The 25,322-nt window shown below is 41.2% G+C and overlaps 1 protein-coding gene across 2 annotated transcripts in view; it reads left to right on the top strand.

The window, feature by feature from the left end:
• FLT1 (fms related receptor tyrosine kinase 1) overlaps positions 1-25,322 on the top strand; it is a 155,671-nt gene that overhangs the window by 17,141 nt on the left and 113,208 nt on the right. For both annotated transcript variants that reach the window (XM_039501796.1, XM_039501726.1), the window contains exons 2-6: positions 4,631-4,727; positions 5,022-5,245; positions 16,231-16,355; positions 23,046-23,208; positions 23,299-23,435. In XM_039501796.1, coding sequence (XP_039357730.1) covers positions 4,631-4,727; positions 5,022-5,245; positions 16,231-16,355; positions 23,046-23,208; positions 23,299-23,435 — 746 coding nt within the window. The remainder of the gene's footprint in view (positions 1-4,630; positions 4,728-5,021; positions 5,246-16,230; positions 16,356-23,045; positions 23,209-23,298; positions 23,436-25,322) is intronic.

The following is a 25,322-nucleotide window of genomic DNA, read 5'->3' as shown; positions in this document are numbered from 1 at the left end:
ATTCCCATTGGTTTCAATGGGCTTTGACTAAGTATTCTGCCTCAGGGCCAAATCCCGATGTCATTACTCAGCGATGTGCTTTTCCGTCTCACAGGTTTTACAGTGTGCTAAAGAAGTGCTTTAGAAATACAGCAGAAATACACAGGGAATATTTTAAAGAGATTTCTTTCGAACAGGCTACTTGCCATTTTCCAGTGTGTCGGTAAATACAAATGGTTAAAGATAGTGTAACAGTGTCAGCACCCACCTTTCACAGGCACCCCCTTTTCTCTCTGGCCAATAAAACTGCAATCACATTCTTTTCTTGGGGGGGGCACCCAACTCTTGTGAATGGCCCCCTTTCTCTCAGTTAGATGTGAGCCTGCTTTTGGTTTTAGTTCTTATATTGGGGTGGCACCCACCTCTCACGAGCACCTGCCTGGCAGTTGGCTCTCTTGGCAGGTCTTCAGTGACTCAGGCCTTCAGCCAAGTCAGACACAGCGTGTCTGTGAGATAAATGCAACACAAACCCCTTTTGGGGTACAAGTCCAACAGAGGCCTCTCTCAGTGCCCTCTGTAATGTCTCTCTGTTTGTCCCTGCTCCAGAACAGAGCAATACCCCAGGGCTCCTTCCCTGGAGGCAGTGTCTTCACCCTCTCAGGCCCTTTCTGGCCCCAGCTCTTCAGCAGGGCCACTATGGTTCAGTTCCCCTTCTGGATTGCCTCAAAGTCCAGGTCACTTTCCCAGTGGCTGGTGGGGCCCAGTCCAGGGACCCTACAGATAGCAGCCATTCACCATGGCCCTTTAAATAAACTGCAATGCTGCTATAATTCCCTGGGCCACTTCCCCATGGCTCCCGCACATTCTTCACTCCTACCTCAAGGCCTTGTCCTTGTGGCATCCTAGCAGCCAGCCTGGAGCACACCTAGTTCTAGCAAGGAACTAAACTCACTCTGGCCCTGCAAGCTCTTCTTATATTGATCTGCTGAGTCCTGATTGGCTGCTTCCCTAACAGCCACTCCAGCCAGTTTTGAGGACCTCTCTACTACCCTTTTCTGGGGCAGGGTGTGGGAGGACCACAAGGCATCCAGCAGGGGGCTCAGGGCCTAGCCCACCCTGTCACAGCTAGATTGTGTTTTTAAGGCACAGCCCTCAGAGATTCAGCATAGACAAGAACATCAGTATAATGCTTAGTTGCAGTAGGAAAAGAGGCAATATATAAATTGCTTGTGGCCAGACTTTTAAGGATGCTATGGAAATAAAAAGTAGGAAATGCTATGCATTTTAAACCTCTCACTTTAGAATGTGCTGAATGCAGGTTAAACCACCTTTTTGCTAAGACCTTACATGTTGCAACTGCAGAATACTGTACAGTGCAGCAGAGAAATGGGACTCAGTTGTAATAAATGTAAAGGGAATTCTTCTGTGAGGCTGCTGAGCACAGAAAGATTTTGTGGTTCTCTCTGGCTTTCTAGTTCCCAGATTGACCAATCGCTCTCTTGTGTCCCACACATGGTCCCCCTCAAGTTCTAGCCTGGACTGAGCAACCATAAAAGGGATTGATGACTTCACCACAGCATAAGTATTTAATATGTCATGTCAAATACAAGTTGAATTCACTCTTCAGCTTATAATGATTGTTTAGACTTTTGTAAATACTAGGTTTTTTATTTCCCAGAATGGGTTGTGCAGGCATTTGATGTTTGATGCATACCAATGTTATCATGGGCTAGAATTTATTTTTTATGACAATTCTGCTGATGAGGAGAACACAATAAAAACTGATGTATCACTTGTTACCAGACTGATTTGTCAAAACTGATTTGTCAGACTGTGCTGATTTGTCAAAACTGTCTATTTAAAACAATAGTCTTCAGACAAAAGCGACAAAGAGTCCTGTGGCACCTTATAGACTCACAGACGTATTGGAGCATAAGCTTTTGTGAGTGAATACCCACTTGGTCAGTTGTCTTCAGACAAACTCTTTGATTTGGAGGGAAAGAAGTGACACTGGTTTTTAAAAGTCAGCTTTCTTATGAAAGACTGATTTCCACATTTCAGCTCACCATTGTTCAAACAAATTGCAGAGATCCAGTATAGATTTTTTTAAAAAATGTATCTTTGCAGGAAACTGCCATTTAATATCTTTGTAGGCAGCCAGCCAACCTCAGGTGGTGCTGTATTTTATTAATTTAACTTTATATAATTTTGCACACTGTGATAGTTTATGAGATACATATAGAAGTGATTCTATGGATGCATAAAATTGTCAGCATTTTTACCTCATACCTTGGTCACAAGTACTTCATGGTCTACTGCACGGCTCAAACTCTGGACCTTCTGTGTCTGCACCTGGAGTCAAAGGAGAACCTCTGTTAACTGTAGTAGGGTTTGTATTCTCTGCTGGCCAACCACCAAACATACAAATGGCAGCAAATGAGCAGGTCTGACATTCCATCTGGTAGAGAGGGCAGTAGTGCACATACATACAGACATACTAATCAGCACATTACATCTTGTTTGCGAGAGGAGCCCAAGGGACACAGTGCCCATGCAAAATGATTGCAATTCACTGCATCTGGGGCTGTGAAGGAAAGCAACAAGGAAATACCAGCTTGTACAGAACACAGTGGCTCACATCTCCAGCAGGAAAGGCTGCTGAGAACACTTCACTTCAGTGCTGGGCGCCCACAGCTGGCTCCCAGTTCACTTCCATTGCCAATTAAAAGATTTTATCTTGCTTATTGAGACTCTCAGTGGCTCACAGCCCAGCTACATTATTGCTCCATTCACAGCCTACCAAGTCATCTGCCCTCCTCTGGGACAACACAGCTCAGCCTACCAAGTCATCTGCCCTTCTCTGGGACAACACAGCTAACTGTGCCCAGGGTGAAGACCTCCAAAGTAGGAGATAGATTGTCTTTGGTGGCAGGCCCTCAGCTAAGCAAAGAGCTACCAAAAGAGATAAGACTGAGCTTGAGCCTGTCCATATTCAGAACATGATACAAGACATGTGTCTTCATGCAAAAGCCATCCAGAAATAACAGACAAGAAATTCACATGCACACACCACCTAATAAGTAAACGCTGCTGAACCTGGGAGAGGCACAGAGTCCACCATGGAAATGGATCTCTGTGCTATTTGGTGCCTAGATACAACTGTGATAGGCCCCCTCAAATTACCTAAATTAGACAGATTAAACTCTTACTCCCCCATATTTTAGTGCATAATGGACAATATAATTGTATATATAATACTGTCCCCTTCATATATTGGCTATAAATTACTTTCCTTTTCTCTTCAAATAGAACTACCCTTGGATCCTTTCAGGTTTACAGATACTCTTTTACTGCAATACAAAATCCTCATCACTTTCATTTTCCAGACTTTTGGTACTGTCTAAATTTAGGTTAAGACAGTTGACATTTGCTTGTTGTGCTGCTAGCTTCTGGAATGCTTTGCCATCGATGTGAGTGGGGATCAAGATCAGTGCATTGATGTTTCCCCCCCCACCCCCCAGGAATTCTGTTGTTTTTAAAGGACTATATTTTAGGTTGCTTGACATAAAAGATTCCATGTAAATATTATAATGATGGGCAAAGACAAACCAAGTGGCCTTACAAGGCTTCTTTAGAGTAGAGGTGCTTGCAGCATAGGGGATGTTAGACCAGGGGTTCTCAAACTGGGGGTTGGGACCCTAGGGGGTCACGAGGTTATTACACGGGAGGTCGTGGGCTGTCAGCCTCCACCCCAAACCCCGCTTTGCCTCCAGCATTTACAATGGTGTTAAAAATTTAAAAATTGTTTTTAATTTATAAGGGGGGGTCGCACTCAGAGGCTTGCTATGTGAAAGGGGGTCACCAGTACAGAAGTTTGAGAACCACGGTGTTAGACAGAGGGGCTATGCCTTTAAATGAAAAGGGGTAAATCCTGCCATCCTTATTCAGTCTTTTCAAAGCTCCCACTGACTTTGCAGAGAGTTTTATACAAGAGTTCAGCATAACTGAGGGCCAGCTTGTGTCTCCTTAGGGATCCACACATGCATCTCAGCCTCCTCTGTGGAAAGGGGAGCCAGACACCTCATGGCTTCATCCTCTTCCTCTTTCTCTGGCCTGCACAGAGAGCTCTCCATGAACCCAGGCATGCACCTGGGGCTTGCTTTGTCCTGCTGCTGGCCCTGTGGAGTTCCTCGTGGAAAGATAGCACAGTCAGATGTCTTTGGGGCAGTGACTGGCAGTGACTGTAGGAGTCCTGCTAGTGCTGTTCCATTGATGATAGATAGCCAGGGAGTGATCAGTATGAGGCTTATGAGGGCAGTGAGCTGCCATATGAATGATACTAGACTACTACTGATCCACAGGGCACAGAGCCTATTGCATGTGGGAAAATCATGTCCCCCTGGACAAACTCAGTGTGGGGAACCTTGCAGAGGTTTCTTCTCTATTCCTTCCCTGCTTTGTGTGCTAATTCCATAGGAGAGGTTCTTGAGCCTTGAGTAAGGACTTCCTTGGCCCAGAGGAAGGTGTGTGGGAAAAAAAACCCCAACAGCTACGCTGCAACATTGCAGTGATGATAACACTGTGAATGTGAACAGATTGAATACGGGAAGGCTATTTACCATTGTTAATGCTTCTCTTATTGTTTTTCTAGGATCTAGTTCAGGGTCAAAATTAAAAGGTCCTGAACTGAATATAAAAGGTGCACAGCACGTCATTCAAGCAGGCCAGACCTTAAATCTCACATGCAGGTAACCAGCTGACTTGGCTTGGATAATTTTCCTGGGTATTAATCCACAGGACTCTTTTTAAAAAAAAATGAAATGGGGGGAAAAACAGGTTTTTTTGGGGGGGAGGGATAATGGGGACCTAACTTCAACGGCAATTGTTAATAGCTCTCTGTTGTTTCCGTTGCTGTTTTTGGAGAACAAGATTAAAGAGAACCCCAGAAATAGCCTGATATAATAAAACAGAAAGCTTGGGAACTGGAGCTATATAATTGTAGCCCAACATCATTGTTTTTATTTCCTTATCTATGTTTGCAGGGGGGAAATGGTTCATTCATGGTCTCTGCCTGAAGCTCCAAGTAAGGAGAGCAAAAGGCTGAAAGTAATTAAATATGCCTGTGGAAGGAATGGCAAACAGTTCTGTAGTAGCCTGACCTTGAGCAGAGCTCAAGCGAATGACACTGGATACTATAGCTGCAAATATGCATCATCAAGTGCTGTAAAAAAGAAGACAGAATCTACGGTCTATATATTTATTAACGGTAAGATTCCAATTTTTTAAAATGCTCCTTTGGTACTTTAAATTCAACAGTGTTAAAGTGGCCAAAAGTGCTGTAAGTCAACTGTCGTTAAATATCTAAATGATGCATGTGAATGACATCTTCGGCTTTGCAAAATGGTCATGCAAATTTACCAGCCCATGTACAAAATCTGCTTGCCCACCATTTACTGTGAGGCTGGATGATAATGCAAAAAACTAGTGCCAACATTTTATTTGCTAGTGAAAAAGAATGGAAGAAAAAAAAACAAATCCAAGTCCACATCACACTGGGCAAGTAAAATTTTGCAAGGTTGATTTATCTGAAATGAAATGGACCAGATATGCATCTGTGAAATGATTATGGCATCGCAGAACCATCTCAGGGTATCAAATGGTAATACAAAAATATCTCTGCCTTGATACTCCTTATAGATGTTAATTGCCATTAAAAGACCATAGGCTGCTATCTGGCCAAAGGATGCCAAATGCTGTCTTGTTGCCAGATGGAAAGATCCACCTTCCAGCTTACCAGGGGAATTTTCTCATTCTGTAGAAAATTAATGTTTAAGTGTTTGTAACTTTCAAACTATTCAGTACTCTGGAATTCTATCAGATATAAAACATATTGATTCTATTTTATATCATTCTGAATATCAGCTCTTTTGTGTTCAACAACCAAAGATTGTGTAATATATGGGAAATGCCTGCATTAGGCAGTTAAATATAAATAATAATAAGAATGGCTTGCTGGCCTTGTTCTCTGCAGGGATATTAATCAAGCACAGAATTCACTAAAAATAAAATAAAGTTATAATACAGGTTTTGCATTTGCTTTTGAATTTTACTCTTCCTTGAACTTTAATTCCTCGAATTTACAGAAAAAAAAGTGACTAGATTAATGTCAGGCATCAGATTAATAGATTTTAAAAATCTGCAATAGATAGAATCCAAAATGGAAACTTTTCTGAATTATGTGTCTGCCTCCCCTGTTGAAGTGGATGCTGGATTGGATCATTCTTGGTTTTGGTCTTGCAAAACAAAGAACATGATTGAGGCTGTGTAAAAGTGGAACCAATCAGACCTGTTGTTTTTGTCTGACAGAAAACAAGAGACCTGTCCATTTTGGTCTATATCTTGCCTCACCTAGAATTGCTCAATAATTTATAGTCATTTCTGCTTTTTCTACCTCTGAACAACACTATGAAAGTCAGGGCTGGCTCCATGCACCAGTGCAGCAAGCAGGTGCTTGGGGCGGCCAACTGAGAGGGGTGGCACGTCCGGGTCTTCGGCGGCAATTTTGTGGTGGGTACCTCAGTCCCTTTCGGAGGGAAGGACTTGCTGCTGAATTGCCGCCGAAGAATGAAGTGGCAGCGGTTAGAGCTGCCGAAGTGCCGCCAATCGTGGCTGGTTGTTGTTTTTTTTTTTGCCGCTTGGGGGCAAAAACGCTGGAGCTGGCCCTGATTAAAGTATATACCTATGTTTAACCATTTACCTATGTGACTTTCAGTAGCATAACTCTGGGCAGCCAGCTATGAATGTATCCCTAAAAGTGTAAAGAAGGTAGGAGGTTACTAATTTATTGACTGACATCTTCTGCTGCTCATGAAAATATGCAGCTTTCTAGAATAGTAGTTCTTAACCTTTTTCCTATTGCGAACCCCCTTGAACCTTCCACTCCATCTAGCTGAGATACTCTCCCATTTAGCAATATGAGAAGAGCAAAGGTAGTTGTGACCACCTGACATCCTGACTCCAGGTTGAGAACCCATGTGCTAGGTCTACATTGCTACACATAGGAGACTCCTACATGTTGGTCTCTTTCTCTCATTCTCTTTCCTGCACGAGGTGTTAACACTACTTGTTAATCACTGAATTAAGTTGAGACACCATCAGTCTTTCTCCCTCTTGAGTGATTTATGTGTGGTGTGTTGTTTTCTTGTATTTGAAAGAGAATCTATATCAGATGCACAAGAATCAGGGTGGGCTTCCTAGTGGATGCAGATGGCTGGAGAGAAACATCAGGTCCTGAGAGACAGAGTGGTCTCTTCAGGCAGAAAAAAAAACCCTTTAATATGCCAGGTTAAATTTTCAAAAGTGCCTAAGTGACTTAGGAGCCTAAGGCCTGTTGACTTTCAATGAGATTTAGACTCCCAAGTGCCTAAGTCTCTTTTGAAAATGGGACTTAGATTCTTAGAAAATTTTACCCTTCACCTTGCTTCCCAGGAAACTTATAAAAGGTTGTTCAAGAGGCAGTCCTCTCCCAGGCTGAGATATCTCTGGCTTCCAAGTTTTTAGAATCTGACATTGCTTTCATTGGTGTGTCAGTTCCTTAACAACCAGGTGTTGAGAATCTCAATATAAACTACAATGGATACATGTGCCAGCCTTGGGATAATGGAATAAGTTGCAGTGTAACTGCTTGATCTGTGCCTGATGAATGTATTCCTCTGAACTTTTGTAAGGTGGGAGAAAAGTTATTGAGCCTACATAGATTTTACAGCTTCAGGAAGAAAAGTTGAGCAAGCCATGGAAGATGCATTTTTGTGAATACACGAAAAAAGGACAGTTGCTATATCTAGCTAGGTGCAAATGCTACGCAGTTTGTGTTTGTAAATTTGTTCCTAGGTGGCTCCTGTAGCTTTGAGTCTAGGAATTACAATTCCCAGGATGCACTGGGGCGGGAGGTGCGGGAGAGGGAAGGAAAGGAAGAATGTGAGATCTGTGAAAGGGGAATGAAGCTTACCTTTGCTGTTATCAAGCTTCCTGAGTCTTCCTCAAAGGGTGAAGGTACAAAACAAATTGACGATGAGCATAAAAGAACCACAGAAAAACAGAAATCGAACTTATCCAAGTGCCTCATGATTCCTGCTGCTGCAATCTGCTGTTTCTCTTGTGGAATCAGTATGACGTTATCATTTATAAGGGAAAGCGCACGCAATGAAAGTGCCTCTTAACTTAAATCAGTGCTTTTTGGAAACCAGCGTGGAACGCATTTATTGAGCTCAATTTGGAAACAAATAAATAAACTTCCTTTGAAGGTTTAAATTTTTTTCAACTAATTTCTGGGTGTTTGGGAAACAAACTGTTATAAAATCTGGATCACTATTAGTTATGTATTGTTTCCCGTCACAGGACATATGTATCAGTCAATTCCCCATATTAGCACCATGTGGATCACTAAGGTGCCTTTTCCCCATGTTTTAACTCTCTGCACAGGAGAGTAAATAGTTGCTATTTACAAACACAGAAACTGAATCATGAAAGTTAATATTGTTTGTAGAGGAAGTTCTCGCTTATTGTTTAGAAAATGTTACTCGTTTCCGTAATTAGAGTGACTTGGAATATGAACTGGATAGAAAAGAATAGACATATTAAGCCTTTCAGTTCAGTAATACAAATATCCTATTGCAGAGGAAAAGGTTATATACACAGAAAGGAAGATATAAGGCCCTTTTCCCCTGTGGGGTAATGAAAATTCTTGCTGAAGAAGATGAGATGAAAATCTCATATGCCCCAACACTCAGCATGGTACTTTCAAGATCCTAGGTTTCCATTCTCATCCTGCCAGGCCACATGAAATTCTTTCAGAAGCCAGTCAATATATAAACCCACTTTTTCCACTGGAGTGGCCAATATTGAGTTGCTGTGGGGGGTGAGTGCACAGTCTATGCAGTAGTTACTCTGGCACCAGACAACCAGGAACTGATGCGTCAGGCAAAAGAAACAAATATTCTTGAGAGCGCTGGCTTTGTTGCAGTTCACTAAGAAAACTGGGATCCGTATAGTGCATGAGCCCATAGAAACCCTATGAGTTGAGGAGAGAGAAGGGGGACATTGGAATTTGAAGCTCAGGAAGGCTTTCTGCAAGTTCCTTATGATCGCGGGGCCATATCCTGTTCTGTATTCTCAATCTGCTCACCAGTCTGGCGTGGGTCATTTCACTGAACACCTCCTTTAATGGGACACTCGCGTTACTCACAGGAGTGAGGTGGGCAGGGTTGACCACTTGCAAATAGATCATATTAATGGGATGAAGACGTTTAAGAAACATACCAAGTTAGCAGCATGCCAGCTCTTTTGACTGACTGGTTTCCCCAAGGCAGAATTGCCCAGTGACTGTCACTTTCAGACCTGCCTTTCTGGGTGCAGGCACACTGTCCTTTCCACCTGCCTGTTGGTCAGATTCTTTTTCAGCTGCTGGCGTGAGGCCCATTTTCTTTTTGCACAAAAACATGCACTTCGCTCAGCCTTCCATGACTGCTGCCACCTGCTCTCAGGACAGAGCTGGGGAATACAAATAACTGTGGTTACTTCAATATTTTAATCCTAGAGCTTTGCAGGAATTCAAACAAATGCTGCTTCCAGGTTGCCATATTGCCTTTGCCTCTGGCCAATTCAGATGTAGGCAGTAGCAACATTTTCATACTAGCAAACTTGAGATTTTTTCCCCAGAAGGAAATCATCTCTATCTTTATAGAGGAAATTTAGCCAGCTTCACAGCCAAATGGTCTTTCTTTCTTTACAGCAAAGTAGGTTACGTTTTCAGCCATGGCAACTGCCTTTTTCATTGTCACCAAATCTATCACTGAATTTGAGGGGAGCCTGCTAACTGTCTTGCAGCTTGGTCAGCAATAAGAATTGTTTTGTGTCATCCTAATCCAATTATCAGTCTCCAATTTGTCATTCTTCAAGGTCTTTCCTAGCATTGTCAGTGTTCATGTATGCTAATTTATCTCCTTGGCACTATTCCACGGATGGTGAAATATTCAACGATATTCCTGCTTTGTGCCCCTCTTACAATATTCTGGGTACCGGATCTTGAAGATGAAGCAACTAAACAAGATTTTACTTCAATATAGTTTAAAGTAGCCACATTCATAGATCACCAATGACTACAGTTTCAAACATGTCCTCTAATTTTGGTTGTTTCAATTTTTGGGGTGCCCAAGATTAGATGACTAAGTGTTTCAAGAGGAGCAATCAAAAATGAAGACCCCCAGAATTAGTGGACACTGAAAAAATTAAGCCTTTGGACTTTTAAAGTGCTTGTTTTTTGGGAGCACATTTTGAAACCCTAGAGTTACACCCTGCAAGCCCTTGGTGCACAGAATTCCCTTTGACATCACTGGGAGTTTCCAGTTGTTGGCAGCTGGCTGAATCAGGTTTTCGAGTTGGAATGGATTTAAATGTGACTTTAATGGATTCACTTTTCATAACCCTGCATGATATTACATCTCAGAAGAGGCAGACTGTCTAATAACAGCTCTCCAAAAACTTTGGTTTAAAGTTCAAAAATCCCAGTGTCAGGAGAATTTAGCTGGTAAAGGTATGACTTAAAAAAAAACTAAAAAACAAACAAAAAACCCCAAATCTCTGAACATTGAGCAAAGATGTCGATTATTTTCTTCCTGTATATTTTTTAAAAAATGAGTAATAACCTGGCCATGGAACAACTTGCCCCAAAGTTCCCAGTGTGGGAGGCTCTGCACCTCCCTTATCCAGTTCATGATCCATCTCTGCGATTTGGCACAGCTCTATCATATGAATTGTACTTTTTGGCTAACAGATTGTCAAAGTCAATAATGTAATAGCACATTTGTTATGAAAAGGAAACTAGTTTAAACTATATTACAGCTGTATGCAGTATGTGGACACATTTTCAGTGCATAAGAAAGTTCCTCCTACAAAATAGAGCCCCCTAGAACACATTGACATAAATCACTTGTTTCCATTCCTGTGGAGGGAGGCTTCACTTTGTGTACTGTGAGTAGTTCCATTGGATTTACTGGGACTACCCACAATGTGTAAAGATAAGCGTATGCCCGTTCCTGACTGTGCTTTGATGTATTGTTGAAGAGTGCTAGGAAATCTTTAGTGTGCACCAGCAGGGTCGACACTGACCAATTAATGTGTAACATGTCAATGCACTTTAGAAATCATACCCCAGTAGGGTGCACTGCCCCACCATGTCGATAAGCCCGTTGTGTTTGAAGATAAGTGCTTTAGTCTTGAGATGTTCAACTCCTCTGTACTTTGGATTTTGCTTGCCAAGTTATTCTTGTCCTGGGTTTATTTCTAAGGCCTGGTCTATACTGGGGGGTGGGGGAGGATCGATCTAAGATATGCAACTTCAGTTATGAGAATAGCGTAGCTGAAGTCAACGTATCTTAGATCGACTTAGATTGACTTACTTCGTGTCCTCGTGATGCAGGATCGACGGCTGCCACTCCACTGTTGACTCCGCTTCTGCCTCTTGCCCAGGTGGAGTTCCGGAGTCGATGGGGAGTGCTTTTGGGGATCAATCACTACCTGCCGGCAGGTAGTGTAGACATACCATAAGTGTATTAATTTATGTCTCAGTGTCACTCTTTCTTCAATGTCCAGCAGTCATTTTCACTGAGGGGGGAGGGAAGACATTATTTTTGGGGCTAGGAAAGGAAAAGAAAACTGACGGGCTTCTAGAAGTAATTTTGTCCACTTAAGGCCAGATTCTGTGCACAGTTCATTCCCACTGTGCTAAATTCTCCTTTCAGTTTCACTGATGCAACCCAATTGACTTCCATGAAGTTGTACTGGTATAACTGAAGTTAAGGGTTGCATTAATGTAAATGAAAGGAGAATTTGGCCCATTGATTTACATGAGTATATCTGAGGACAGAATTTGGTCCTTAAAAATGTCTTTATGAATGGGAGAAAGGTATTCTCTGTAAGTAGGGAAACCATTTCTTTTGAGCCTGAGATACTACTATGATAAGCATGATATAAACAGGTATCCTGGACCCATTAAGTAGAATGGCAAAACTCCCTTAGCCTATAGTGACACCAGGGTTTCACCCATAGAGTTTGCTTCTGACATTTTTATCTCTGTGTTTTTTGACTTTCATAGACTCCTAGATTCCAAGGCCAAAGGGACCTAGTGATCTAGTCTGACCTCCTGTTTAACGCAGGCCATTGAATTTTTTCAAAATAATTCCTAGAGCATATTGTATGGAAAAACATGTAATCTTGAATTAAAAATTGTCAGTGATGGAGAATCCATCATGACCGTGGGTAAATTGTTCCAATGGGTGATTACCCTCGCTGTTAAAAATTCACACCTTATTTCCAGTCTGAATTTGTCTATCTTCAACTTCTAGCCATTGGAACATGTTCTACCTTTCTCTGCTAGATTGAAGATCCCATTATTAAATATTTGTTCCCCATGTAGAGCCAAATAGACTGTAATCAAGTCATCCCTTAACCATCTCTTTGTTAAACTGAATAGATTAAGCTCTTTGAGTCTATCACTGTAAACCATGTTTTCTAATCCTTTAATCATTTTTGTGGCTCTTCTCTGAACCCTCTCCAACTTATCAACACCCTTCTTGAATTTTGTGCACCAGAACTGGACACAATATTCCAGCAGTGATCACACCAGTGCCAACTATAGAGTTAAAATAACCGCTCTATTCCTATTCGAGGTTCCCGGTTATGTATCCCAGGATCACATTAGCTCCTTTAGCCACAACATCGCATTGGGAACTCTTGTTCAGTTGATTGTCCACTATGACCTCCAAATCTTTTTCACAGGCAGAGACTTGTGTAGTTGAAGTTAAGGAACCTGAGGGCACAGAGTATGGAAAGGAGGAGCATCTGTTTTTCTGACTGTGCCATTTCAATATGTGCTAATCCAATTGTTTGTGCAAGATATTTGCCATAATATTTGCCTGAATTAAGGCTCTTATGTTTTAATCTGTTTTATGACCAGTTAAATAAAATAGCTGCTATGTATGTTCACAGACAATACAGCAAATGACCTTCATGAGTTATATGATTCTGTGACTTCTTTTTGTGGCCTCATATTGATTGTGAGTGGGAAATATTGCGGGTAACCTGGTGAAACACAGTACAAAACCACTAACTGCAGATGCAATTATTGTTTTAAAATATAATATTCAATAAGAAGCGACCTCCAACTTATGCAAATATTCAGGATTTTTTTTCCTCCTCAGTTGCAGCCAGTTGTTTAGCAAAAAATAAACGTGCTCCTCCCAATGAAATACTAAAAGCCAAAGGAGCTTAATACATCGTGCTATTGTGGTCTTCAACATTGCTGAAAACACTCTTTTTTGAAGATAAACCATTCTGTTCAAAGTCAGAATTAGACCCCCATGGCCTGATTCACCACAGTGTTACTCTGCTTTTACCCCTAGAGTTAGTTGCGCCAGCATAAAAATAGAGCCGTGATCAGGCCCAAAGGGTGGAGAAGCTTCATCATTGGAGATGGCCCAGAAGAATAGGAGAGGGAAGTCAGATTTAGACTTTAAGGGCCTAATTCATGATTGTGTTACATCACCTCAGGAAGGAAAGATTAATCTCTGGCAATCAGATGGAAAACATGGCAGGAGCTGCTAGCAATAGGTAGGCTGGAGGCGGGGGGGAGAAAAGACTAAGATGGGATCAGGAGGGTTGATTAACTGGGAAAGACAGGTTCTAGCTCATTGGAGTATTCTGACTGTGTTACTCCAGCACCAGCTGCTAGTCCTGAAGTAATGACTGTATCCCCTTATGTTCATTAAGAAGGAAGGAGAATAAAATCAAAGGGGCTCAGGAAAAGCCTCCAAAGTAATTATGAAAACAAAATGCTGCTAGGAAACATGCTGCATATTCCTTTTAATCAAAAGCAGGAAGATGTTTGGAGGGCTTTGGGCCATATACTGCCCTCAGTCCATGGCGGAACTCCCTAGTGATGTCAATGGGAATTCTGCACGCGAATCGAGCTATAGCTGTGGCTGGCTCTTTATGGCTAAATGCTCTAATGTGTAATTGTAATTTCAGATTTACGGGGGAAAGTCACCTTCAAATGTAATACTTGCATTCAGAGGAGTCAAGGACACTTTTTTAGCTTTGTTTGACAGCACTTGACTGTCTCCTGCAAGTGTGAATGGCAGCAGGCACGTTTCCATTAAGGGAAAAAAAGAGTTCTTCACATTTTGTGCTGGTTTCCTGTCACCACCTCTAGACAGGCAGGGAGTCCTATGAGGTTAGGGCAGTACAGCTCCCACTAGAGCAATGTTGGCATCAGTTAGTGGTGACACTTTGTCTAGAGACAGTACCGGTAGTCTTCAGGGCAGCTCTTCCTCACACTTATAATGATCTGGAGATTATGATACAGGAAACTACTCTGCAAAGTTTGCTGGTTTTGGAAAGTAGCTCTTAATTTTGTGACAAGGATGAATGAGACTTAGGGGAGTAATAAGTCTGTTTCACTGGTGATGTTAAAGGTCTAGTGACCTCTTCCATAACTGCAGTCCCTGCAAAACAAAAATGTTTCTTTTACAATGGTACAAGCAGGCGCAGTCTTGGTCTTTCCTTGAATCATATTGCAAAGGAAATGTTAGACTAACAGGTCTTTGAATATTTTTATTGTATATACAGTCTCTACTATGCATGAGCTCCTTTTGCGATCACAGCAGATCTGACTGTGATCCAGGCTTTCAATTTCAAATGATTTTCTTCATGCAACAATTTGATCTCATCTATCAAATCTCCTTAAACACTTTGGGCAAAACTGTGCTCTCACTTGCACAGGGGTACATCTAAGGTACTTCTGAATTTAGCCCATTGTAAGTAAGTGCAGAATTGCTTCCCCTCCTGCCCTGTGCCTAAGATGTACTTTAATTTGCATAGTCTAATAAGAAATGAGGATCTTAAAGGATTTTATTACTATGTGAAGTGATGCACATACTCTTGAGTGAAAGAAAAGCAAAAGCAATGTATTTAAAAGAGTAGCTGCTTCAGTGAACATACAGGAATGTGCAGAGATTCATGATTGGGATAATTTGATAGTGATACTCTATTTCAACATTCACAAATGGCCAAATCTTGGAAGGAAGAATACTATTGCTATGGACTGGATTCTGACTGAGTGACAACAGCAGAATTTGTCTCAAAATGCACCAGAACTAAAGTAAAACCAATCCCCCAGATCTGACCATCTGAAAACAGGATTTAGATCCAGAGTTTGTGGCTCTTGTCCATCTTGGTTAAACAACACAAACAATAAAACATTTGCAAAAGCAACAGGAATCCCAATTTCCAATGTGGGCAATTTGTGCCAATGCTTTTTGTCAAAAGTGTTGCTTAAGGAGATAACAAATTATACTGTCAAGTCTTAGTTGTTGAGTTAAATGAAATAAATGTTTCCCTGACATTTTCAGTCACCTTGTCACTTACAAAAGAGACACAAATATATTGTGCTGGTAGGAAGGAAAGCAATTATTAACAGTTACTTGTCCATATTCTAAGAGCTACTTGAATATCTGACTTAATGACCATGTTTAGGATCCCAGTCCTAGTCTTACTGAAGCCAATGTGAGTTTTGCTATTGACTTCCAGGGGAGCAGGAACAGGCCCTTGGTGGGGTGTTTCTTGATAGGTGAATTCCAGCTCAGTCCCATGTAATTACTTCTTCCAATGACAATAAAATAGAAATGAACACAAACACTATGAAATATGGTATTTTATTTATGTCCAAGCCATATGTGAGAGGCAATAACTAGAAAAAAATCTGTTTACTTTTAATCACCTATATTGTATTATATATATATATAATATTAAAGATGATGCAAAAATGGAAAGAAATGCTATGTGTTGATTATTAATGATTAGTGATCTTTCATACGCTGCAAAAATATTTTACCAGCCCTAAACAATGAAAGTAAATGGAACAGCTATTTTGGAAACTTATCGACACTGATAGTTAGGGAGAATTGGCTGATCCTTTGTGGTAGTTATCTGTCAATAATGAAAGAACCATTTTTAAAGAGATATGGGGCCTGTGGTGAGAATTTTCTCTAGGCCCTTCAGTTTTACCACAATAAATGAGTAGGCTCTGTTTAATTGTGGTGGTAATCTGTTAGTATAGTTTGGTTAAGTTAGCCGCACATTTTCTATGCTGTTGTAATGTTTCAGACAGTGACCTTTTCGTTTTATCCCTCTCTGTAGATACAGGCAGTCCGTTTGTAGAGCTGCACAGCGACATACCTAAAATTATACACATGACTGATGGAGGAGAGATGATCATTCCATGCAAAGTCACGGCACCAGACATTGCTGTTACTTTAAAAAAGGTACCTTATCCATGTATATTTCTGAAAGTGTTCCTGCTGGTATAAATGTGCCGCATTATTTTTTTGCAACTATTTTAATGACTGGAGTGTTTGAGCAATTACTTGTTCCCCTGTGTTAAATGTTAACTATATATTCTGGGGGCGCCCATGATTTAGGGGATAGTCTCCTCTTGAAGCCTGGTCCAACCACTGAAATCAGTAAAGATACTCCCATTGACCCAGTGATGGCTCAAGTGCTTGATGAATAGAAATGTACACACATGGCTCCCAAGGAAGCTAATAGAATTACATACATGAAGTAAATCCCCAGGCATCAAGATGAGAACAGTACTTCTTTGCTAATGTTATGCTTGTTTAGTTTAAATAGAGACGACGGCTCATAGAACAGGAGAGCTGTGCAAGTCAAGGATGAGATGCTTTATCTGTGTCTGGAGAGAGCTCCATATGTGAAGGGATAGATGAACAGTATTGTTGCAGGAAAGAGAAGGTCAACTCTTTGTGTAAAACAGCAGGAAATAGTGAGACAGGACTCAAGAAAACTGATGAACTGTTCAAATAAGACACACGGGGCCAGATTTTCAGCTGGTGAGAATCAACATAGATCCATTGATTTCAATGCTTCATTGTCTAGGCTGACTTACACCAGCTGAGATGTGGCCCTTGTGTTTTAACTTAAGTTAGAGGTTCTCAAACTGCAGTGGTCCATGGAGCACTTGCTCATGGTCTGTAGAAACCTGGCTGGTGACATGACACTAACTTTCCTCCTTGTTTCCAACTGCTAAATCACTTTAACGGAAGCTAAAAATGCAGAGAAAATAAACAACTTGAATCTAAAAGTGATCTCAATAGATTAAAGCACTTTTTATTCTGGAGCACAATCCCTTGGCGAGGTGTGGAGCAGGGTTGGCTTGTGCAGAATATTTGATGGCTGTAGAAGCAAAGAATAAATGGGGCCAGGACTGAAATGTGTGTGCTGTAGAATGAGAATATATTTTTTAGATTTCGGAAGTTGTGGGGTTAAAAATGTTTCCTTGTGTCTTAAACCTCAGTGTATTTAATTCCTAGCTGGGAAAACTCCTGTTTCACTAAGCATTCCGCCTACAAGGATCTTCTTTAAAATGAGTTTCTCCTCTCCCTCCTCTTCCGATGGATGAGATTTATACCCACCACTCTTCCTTCACTGCCATGCAGTATCCACTGCCCTCGTAGCTGAAGTTTGTGGTGTAGGATCATGAGGCTCTCTATAGCATCAAAGTCAGATGTAACATGGTTTATAAGGGAGGAGGAGCCTGGCCTTAACTAAGGGAATTGGTTACGTATACTTTTTGCATTCCAGGAAAAAGAAATGTGCCTCCCTAGTTCATATCAGAATTTCCTGGAATATGTAAGCTACAGGTGCTTAGATCCTGTACTTGGTTATTTGTCATGCTGTGAAACCAGTGGATGTAGGTTCCAGCAATTTTTTTTGCTTACGTAACAATTACGAGAGGCCTGAGATTTATTTCACAACTGCTGTCATAGTACTTATGGCTAGCTGGCAAAGCAGTCATTCTGTTTTCCACTTAGCAATGACGTGAAAAGCCAGGATTCCTGTCCTGGAACTTATGTAACTGGAAGAACAGCATAGAGCCATTAGGTCTCTAGCCTGTGTTAACAGGAATTCAGAAAATAGGTTCTCAGTCACGTTTCACACTTCCTAGGGAAATGATTCCTCCCTTTTGAGTGGACTCAATCCTGAAGTCACGTGGAGACACTGCCATTCACATTTTGTTTCTCTTAGTATTGTTACCTTTTCGTTTCAATGGTGCAATGTGGGGAAATTTTATTATTCATCTGTAGTGCTATGGATGATGTTAGCCAGTGAAATGCAATGTGGGGAAATGTTATTATTCATCTCTAGCGCTATGGATGATGTTAACCAGTGAAATACTGTAATTACCTATTGTACAAATGTAATTGCAGCTTTACATGAGCGTTGAGATGCGTAGCTGCTATAACTTCAAGTTAAGTGTGTGGGCCAATGTTCGTGTATTGCACAAGATGGCAATCAATATACACAACACAGAAAGAGCCATAAAAATCTTGCAGCCAGGGATTAAGACAGTATAGGGGATTGGAAAAGGAAAATGGAACCTTTCATTTCTGGGTCATGACTTCAAATCTAGCCTAGGTCTATAGCAACTGGAAATCTTTTTCTCATTGTTCGACGACCTGTAGAATTAGTTAATGGTTTTGGTCTAATTCTTAGTAGACAGATTGTCACATTGCCGAAACCACCATTGACACTGCTGATGGTAACCTTTGTCCAAAGGTCAAATGGGCACCATAGCAGCAACAGTATCACCAGGGTAACATGCCTCAGCCCCACCTTGAAGGAACCATTTCCTGGAGCAGTTGTTTTGTCTACTTATCTGGTCCTCCTGGCTGAGAATGCCAACAGTATTAACGCACAGGGGCAGCCTTGTTTGAAAAACAAAACGAAAAAAGGGGCAGAAGATTAGGGAATTATTTACCACAAGAACAGGAGGTTTATAGGCCCTTCCTTCCCCAAATCAGATTCCTCCTTCTCACATGAAGAAAGATGTAGATATTTCAAAAACTATTACACATTTCAGTATGCTTTAACTGGCATTTTTAATACAATATATCTTACAAAACATACAGGAAACATATCTCTATTACATTCATAGGCTTTCAATATTGTATTGTTGTAGGGCCATAAGACCTCCGGCAGGATCAGGGCTCATTGTGCTAGGTGCTGTACACATAGGAAGACAGTCCCTGACAGTCTAATTGGAAACAAGAAGAGAAGAGGGTGACTAGGGCAACTTAGCAGCTATGGTGATGTGGGTGATATAAGTACCTAGATGTATAATAATGATAATATCCCATGTTTACTTAGGCTATGCTGACCAATATTGTCTCACTGTTTTCTTGTACTCCCTCATGTGTTGACTCCACCTCTTTAGACGGTAAGTTCTTTGGGGGCAGGGACTGTCTTTTTGTTCTGTGTTTGTACAGCACCTAATACAGTGAGGTTCTGGTCCATGACTAGGGCTTCTAGGTGCCATGGGAATATAAAATAAAATAAAATAATAATAACAACAACTGATTATCCTGCACTACAAAAGTTTTTTTTTCTCCTGCTGATAATAGTCCACCTTAACTGATTTGTCTTGTTAGAGTTGGTATGGCATCCCCCATCTTTTCGTGTTCTCTGTACATATATATAGATATCTTCCTACTGTATTTTCCACTCCATGCATCTGATGAAGTGGGCAGTAGCCCACGAAAGCGTATGCCCAAATAAATGTGTTAGTCTCTAAGGTGCCACAAGTACTCCTGTTCTTCTAACAACAAGTGATTCTGGATCATTCCAACTTTTTAAAAAATCAGTCACTAGTGGTTTGCTGCTGGCCCCCTGGCAGAAGTGGAGTGATTTGAAGGAGGAGAGGGTAGTGGCTTGGTCACAGTGGCTCTGAGCATCAGGGCCGTGTGGAGAAGCTGGTGGGGAAAGTGGGCAAGCAGGTCACAGAAGGTAGTGGAATTGGTGGAATGGAGTGAGCACTGAGGGTGGCTCAGTAAGATACAAGAGCAAATAAGTAGGGATGGGGAGAGTTGTGAAAGGCCTTAAAGGTGAGGACCTGGCCTGTTTTGGTTCTTTCCAGTTGGAAGAAAACCTCAGCTCTCCTCTTCTCAGAGAACAGCTGATTGGAGCACCTTGGACTTTTTGATCTGACTCAGCCACAGGAGACCAGCTTTGCTGTGTCGGATCCCAGAGGGCTTTGCTTTCATGTCCTGCCCCTGCTTTTAATGTTCATTAATCACAGATTTCAGTTGTCTAACCTGTCCTTGATGGTAACTGAAATTGCCCCCACACACTTTCTTTCTTTCTTTCTTTCTTTCTTTCTTTCTTTCTTTCTTTCTTTCTTTTTAGATCCCCAAGCTGCTTATGTAACTCTAACCCAGGGGTAGGCAACCTATGGCGCATGTGCCGAAGGCAGCACGCAAGCTGATTTTCAGTGGCACTCACACTGCCCGGGTCCTGGCCACTGGTCTGGGGGGCTCTGCATTTTAATTTAATTTTAAATGAAGCTTCTTAAACATTTTTAAAGCCTTGTTTACTTTACATACAACAATAGTTTAGTTATATATTATAGACTTATAGAAAGACCTTCTAAAAACGTTAAAATGTATTGCTGGCACGCAAAACCTTAAATTAGAGTGAATAAATGAAGATTCAGCACACCACTTCTGAAAGGTTGCCGACCCCTGCTCTAATCATTTCTGAGAGGTGCTGGACTAGTAAATTGTTTGTGCCTGGATTTGCATTAGGGATGGGTGGGGCTCCTGGAGCCTGAGGGTTTGTGAACCTCTCAAACTATACTCCAGCTTCACAAAATGAGATTAAGTTTGTAAAGGTTTGTTCTAGTCATTTGGACTCTCTCCCTCGTCCTGTGCCACTCCCAGAGAGGGTCAGTGTTAAGAGCTTTTCTAGCTAAAGGGAAGCATGTGCTATGTACTAAGTCTCGATGAACAACACTCTTAGCCCCAAAGCTAGGCTAATGCAAATTTATTAACTGATTAATTAATTAAATGGAATTCAGCTTGCCCTGGGCAGCATCAGCTTGTGGGGCTCCTGTGGAGCCTGGACTGCAAATTGAATCCTCCTCTTATCTCCCAGCAGAACCCCTGGGGGAATGCAGCAGTGAAACAATAAGGACAACCTGAACCTCCACTGAACCAGCGGGGGGTAAATCCAGCTGGATGGCTTGAAAATGGAGCCGTGAACTGGTTAAACATATTGTTTGTATGTAGAAACAGTAACTACAATAGCGCCAGTCCCTAGAATACAAGGCATTGCTGAGTGTCAGCCAGCAGGCTATAAAGTAATGGACTGTGCTTATGTGTGTAACACATACATCCCCTGTGATTTGTAAGCTTATTATAGCTTCTTATCAGATGTTGTAAAGATAAGGAATTCTATTCTACTTCAGCACTTTTGTGCCAGCTGTAATTATTCATCATTCATGTCTGTCAGAGGAAATGGCATGCGATGACGAGGGAGATCTTGAGGGCAGCTTTAGGCCTGTGCTGAATAGGCAGCACTGAGGGTGCCACATTTAGGAGGGAAGGTGTTCTGTGCAGGAAGAAGCCATCTAATCACAAGCCCCCAAATTCTGGGCATTCATCCCTAAGGCTTTGGCTGCAGGAAGAGGAGGGCTGGCCAGAAGACAAGTTCTCCGGTCAAGCAAGTGGGAAGGAAAGAGGTGAAAGGAATGCGGCGAGGCTGGTGGCAGAAAGAAGTGGCAGTGGCAAAGGTGTTTTGTTGACTTTGGAGGGGAAGGTGCACACACCAGTCCTTTCTCAGAACACTAGTACACCTCAGCTCAGCTGGAAGTAATCTTAAAAAAAATGTACAGTTCTTCTATACAACATGAGAATAGAAATGGCATTGTGAATTTCCGTACTCCGAGCCTTTTGCCCATTGCCATGTTTTTTGAGAAGGGGGATTTTTGTTACAGTAACAAAAGGAATTAGTACATTTGAAGGGCAGGAGATATTGGAAAATATGTAATTGTCTGATGATGATGTTCAAGATGCTACATGAGAAAACAAGACTTCTAAACATGTTTTTGCGTGAACCGCAATGCTGGTATCATATTTTGCCTTTGCAGTTTTTGTTGTATCAAAATGGGTTTCAAATTCAGAAGGTGATCATGTAAAATATTAACTGCTACCACTGACGGAGCATTTGAATAGTTCCTGACTGTAACTCCCATGTGCCGGGGATTATATTGGACTTTTGGGACTAAAGTTTCAGAGATGACTAATGATTTTGGATTCCTCAGTTTTTGGGTACTCAACCTGAGATGCCTTAAAGGTGCCTGATTTTCAGTGCTGAGCACTGAGTCTCTGAAAATAAGACCCAATTAATGTGTCTCAAGTTGAGCACCTAAAATCACTAATCACTTCTGAAAAATTAAGGTCACAACCTCCTGTGGCTTTCTTCATTTTCCAGTAAGAACTACAATTAGCATGACTGAGGAAGCTCTGAGGCCTTATGATTCATGGATTGTGTGCTGTGATAGTCATGAGAAGCATGCATATTATGATGTGTCAGTTTGGGAACATGCACACATATTATTCACACTCTTTCTGAAACAATCTAGTGCCCTTAGAAGACAACAGAAATCAAGAGATGCATCAAACTGAATCTGAGCTGGCATTTGTTAAAGGCACAAGATGACAGCAAAGGAAGTTAATCCGTCAACCATAGGGAAAAAATGTGTATTTCTTTCTCAATAGCCAGACCAGAATAGTTAATTACAGTCTGTCTGTCTAAGGCACTTTGGCTGCCAACTAAAGCCAGTAGCATTGTAGGCAGACTAAGCTCCTAGGCTAAGGCCAGTGTCAATCATTTGTATATTAATTTACATCCTGCAGTAAATAATGGAATGATGGATGCAAATGAAACCTTCACATTCTGCACCCAGATTTTCTTTTAATTTAACATAAAACAATTACTTGAAAATATGCCTAATTAAATCTTGTCATTTTTTAGTTGATTGGCACTTTTTAGAAATGTTTTTTAAATTCCTTTTTATTAAGCCTCCAAAGGTTTTTGGGAAGGGGGCTTTGTGGAAATAAAAATGGATTCGTTTTATCAAATATATTCTTCATTTTCAGATTCCACCAGAAACTCTGATTCCTGATGGGAAGACAATAATTTGGGATAGCACGAAAGGCTTTATAATACCAAAGGCAACGTACAGATTCATAGGTCTCATGAGCTGCGAGACAACCATTGATGGGCATAAGTATAGTACGAAATACCTAACGCACCGGCAAAGTGAGTAGCGTTCACCTGTCTCAGTCTTGTAACCATGGCATTATGTTGGTGTGATGCTATTCATTTTTCCTTTTTCTTTGTGATCTGCAGCCAACACAATATTTGATGTCCAACTAAACACCCCAAACCTAGTAAAATTGCTGAAAGGAGACACCCTGGCTGTTAACTGCACAGTTGCTGCAGCCTGGAACACAAGAGTTCAGATGACATGGAGTTACCCTGGTGGGGTGAGTGCTTTGGTCTGTATGTAAAAAGCTACTTATTTTCTAAAACATCATCCCATTAATAAGCAACCCCAATAGGAATTTTGGCTGGAAATACCTGCCATACTTGGCATTCCATAGTCATGACCCTCACTGACATGTTTTTTATTGCCTTTTTACAATTATTATTTTGCTTAATTGAATTAGTAAACATGTTTACACAATACACTGCAGTATATTGCATAATCAGGAGTGAGCAGGAGAATTGTTTCATCCTTGGGAACTTCTTCTTGGGTTCAGTGAAGTAATAGAAATTTATCACCCAGTGCCAAGTTCTCTTTTGTAACAGAAAAGTTTTCAGTTAAACCATCTTTCTAAGCCCATTCATGTAAAGGACTGGCAGACAGTCAGGCACCCGACTCAAGCATGTTTAGAAAAGATATTACTATTCAGCTAGCCAAGATCTCATTTGTTAAGTGTCACATGAACAATTCTCTTGTTTTGACAACTACAAGAATGATCTTGAATGTATTTCCCCTCTCCTGCCTCTCCCCAGATTGGGAGCATCCTCATAAATACTTGTCATTTATGAAACAACTGCCAGGGAGTCCGTGTTAAGCTGATAAGAAATTTTTGACATTCGTTTAAGGTTTACAGCTCCCAGTCCTTTCATGTCAGCTTGATTTATACTGTAGATCCAAGTCATGATCATTTATAATGTCAGTCATTGTGCCTAATCACAACCTGAAATTATGATTACACGATGTCAGAATGATTACACCAGCGGCTTCTAGCAGACTGTAGCTGTTTGCGCTAACATTTTTTCATCTCAGAAATAAATAACTTAGCAACAAACAATACTCTGAGCATGCTAGAGTGGCACATTGTTGCCTTGCCATTGATCCGTTGCTTAACATTACACTTTGCGCTGTGAAGTAGTGTTTTGTTTTTATTTAGATGATAGGGCGCTCAGTGTTTTATAAGACAATAACAATATTCTGGGTTAAATAAAACTCTGAGGCCAAAGGCTGAGGGGGAGTCACAGGAAATAATGCCTCAGCTTCAGTTTATCTTCTGCTCCACCCTATTTTCTTGCCAAATCTTGTCATTTCTCTCTCTCTGTAATGTTTCCAGAATTCTCCCCTTCTCTGTTCCTGCTGCTAACACCCTGGCACACACCTTATCTACTGTAAATCTTCTCCTCTGTGGCCTCCTATTTCTTCTCCATTTTATTCAACATCCTGCAGGTAACACAATCTTCCACTCCTGTTGCTTCCACCCTTTCCTGTGGAATCTCTTCATTGTCTGTTTTCAGTGTCAAGTATCAGAGGGGTAGCTGTGTTAGTCTGGATCTGTAAAAAGTGACAAAGAGTCCTGTGGCACCTTAAAGACTAACAGACGTATTCGAGCATAAGCTTTCGTGGGTGAATACCCACTTCGTCAGATGCATGTGCCTGACGAAGTGGGTATTCACCCACGAAAGCTTATGCTCCAATATGTCTGTTAGTCTATAAGGTGCCACAGGACTCTTTGTTGCTCTTTTCACTGTGTTAGCCATGTTAGTCTGTATCAGCAAAAAGAACAGGAGTACTTGTGGCACCTTAGAGACTAACACATTTATTTGGGCATAAGCTTTCATGGGCTAAAACCCACTTCATCAGATGCATGCAATGGAAAATACAGTAGGAAGATAGATATATATATACACAGAGAACATGAAAAAATGGGTGTTGCCATACCAGCTCTAAAGAAACTAATCAATTAAGGTGGGCTATTACCAGCAGGAGAAAAAAAGCTTTTGTAGTGATAATCAGGATGGCCCATTTCAAACAGTTGACAAGAAGGTGTGAGTAACAGTAGGGGGAAAATAGCTTGGGGAAATAGTTTTTACTTTGTGTAATGACCCATCCA

Source organism: Mauremys reevesii, linkage group 1 (assembly GCF_016161935.1).
Source record: "Mauremys reevesii isolate NIE-2019 linkage group 1, ASM1616193v1, whole genome shotgun sequence".
NCBI lineage: Eukaryota > Metazoa > Chordata > Testudines > Geoemydidae > Mauremys > Mauremys reevesii.
Note: the sequence above shows the minus strand (reverse complement) of the source record. Positions and strands in the feature narration are given on the sequence as shown.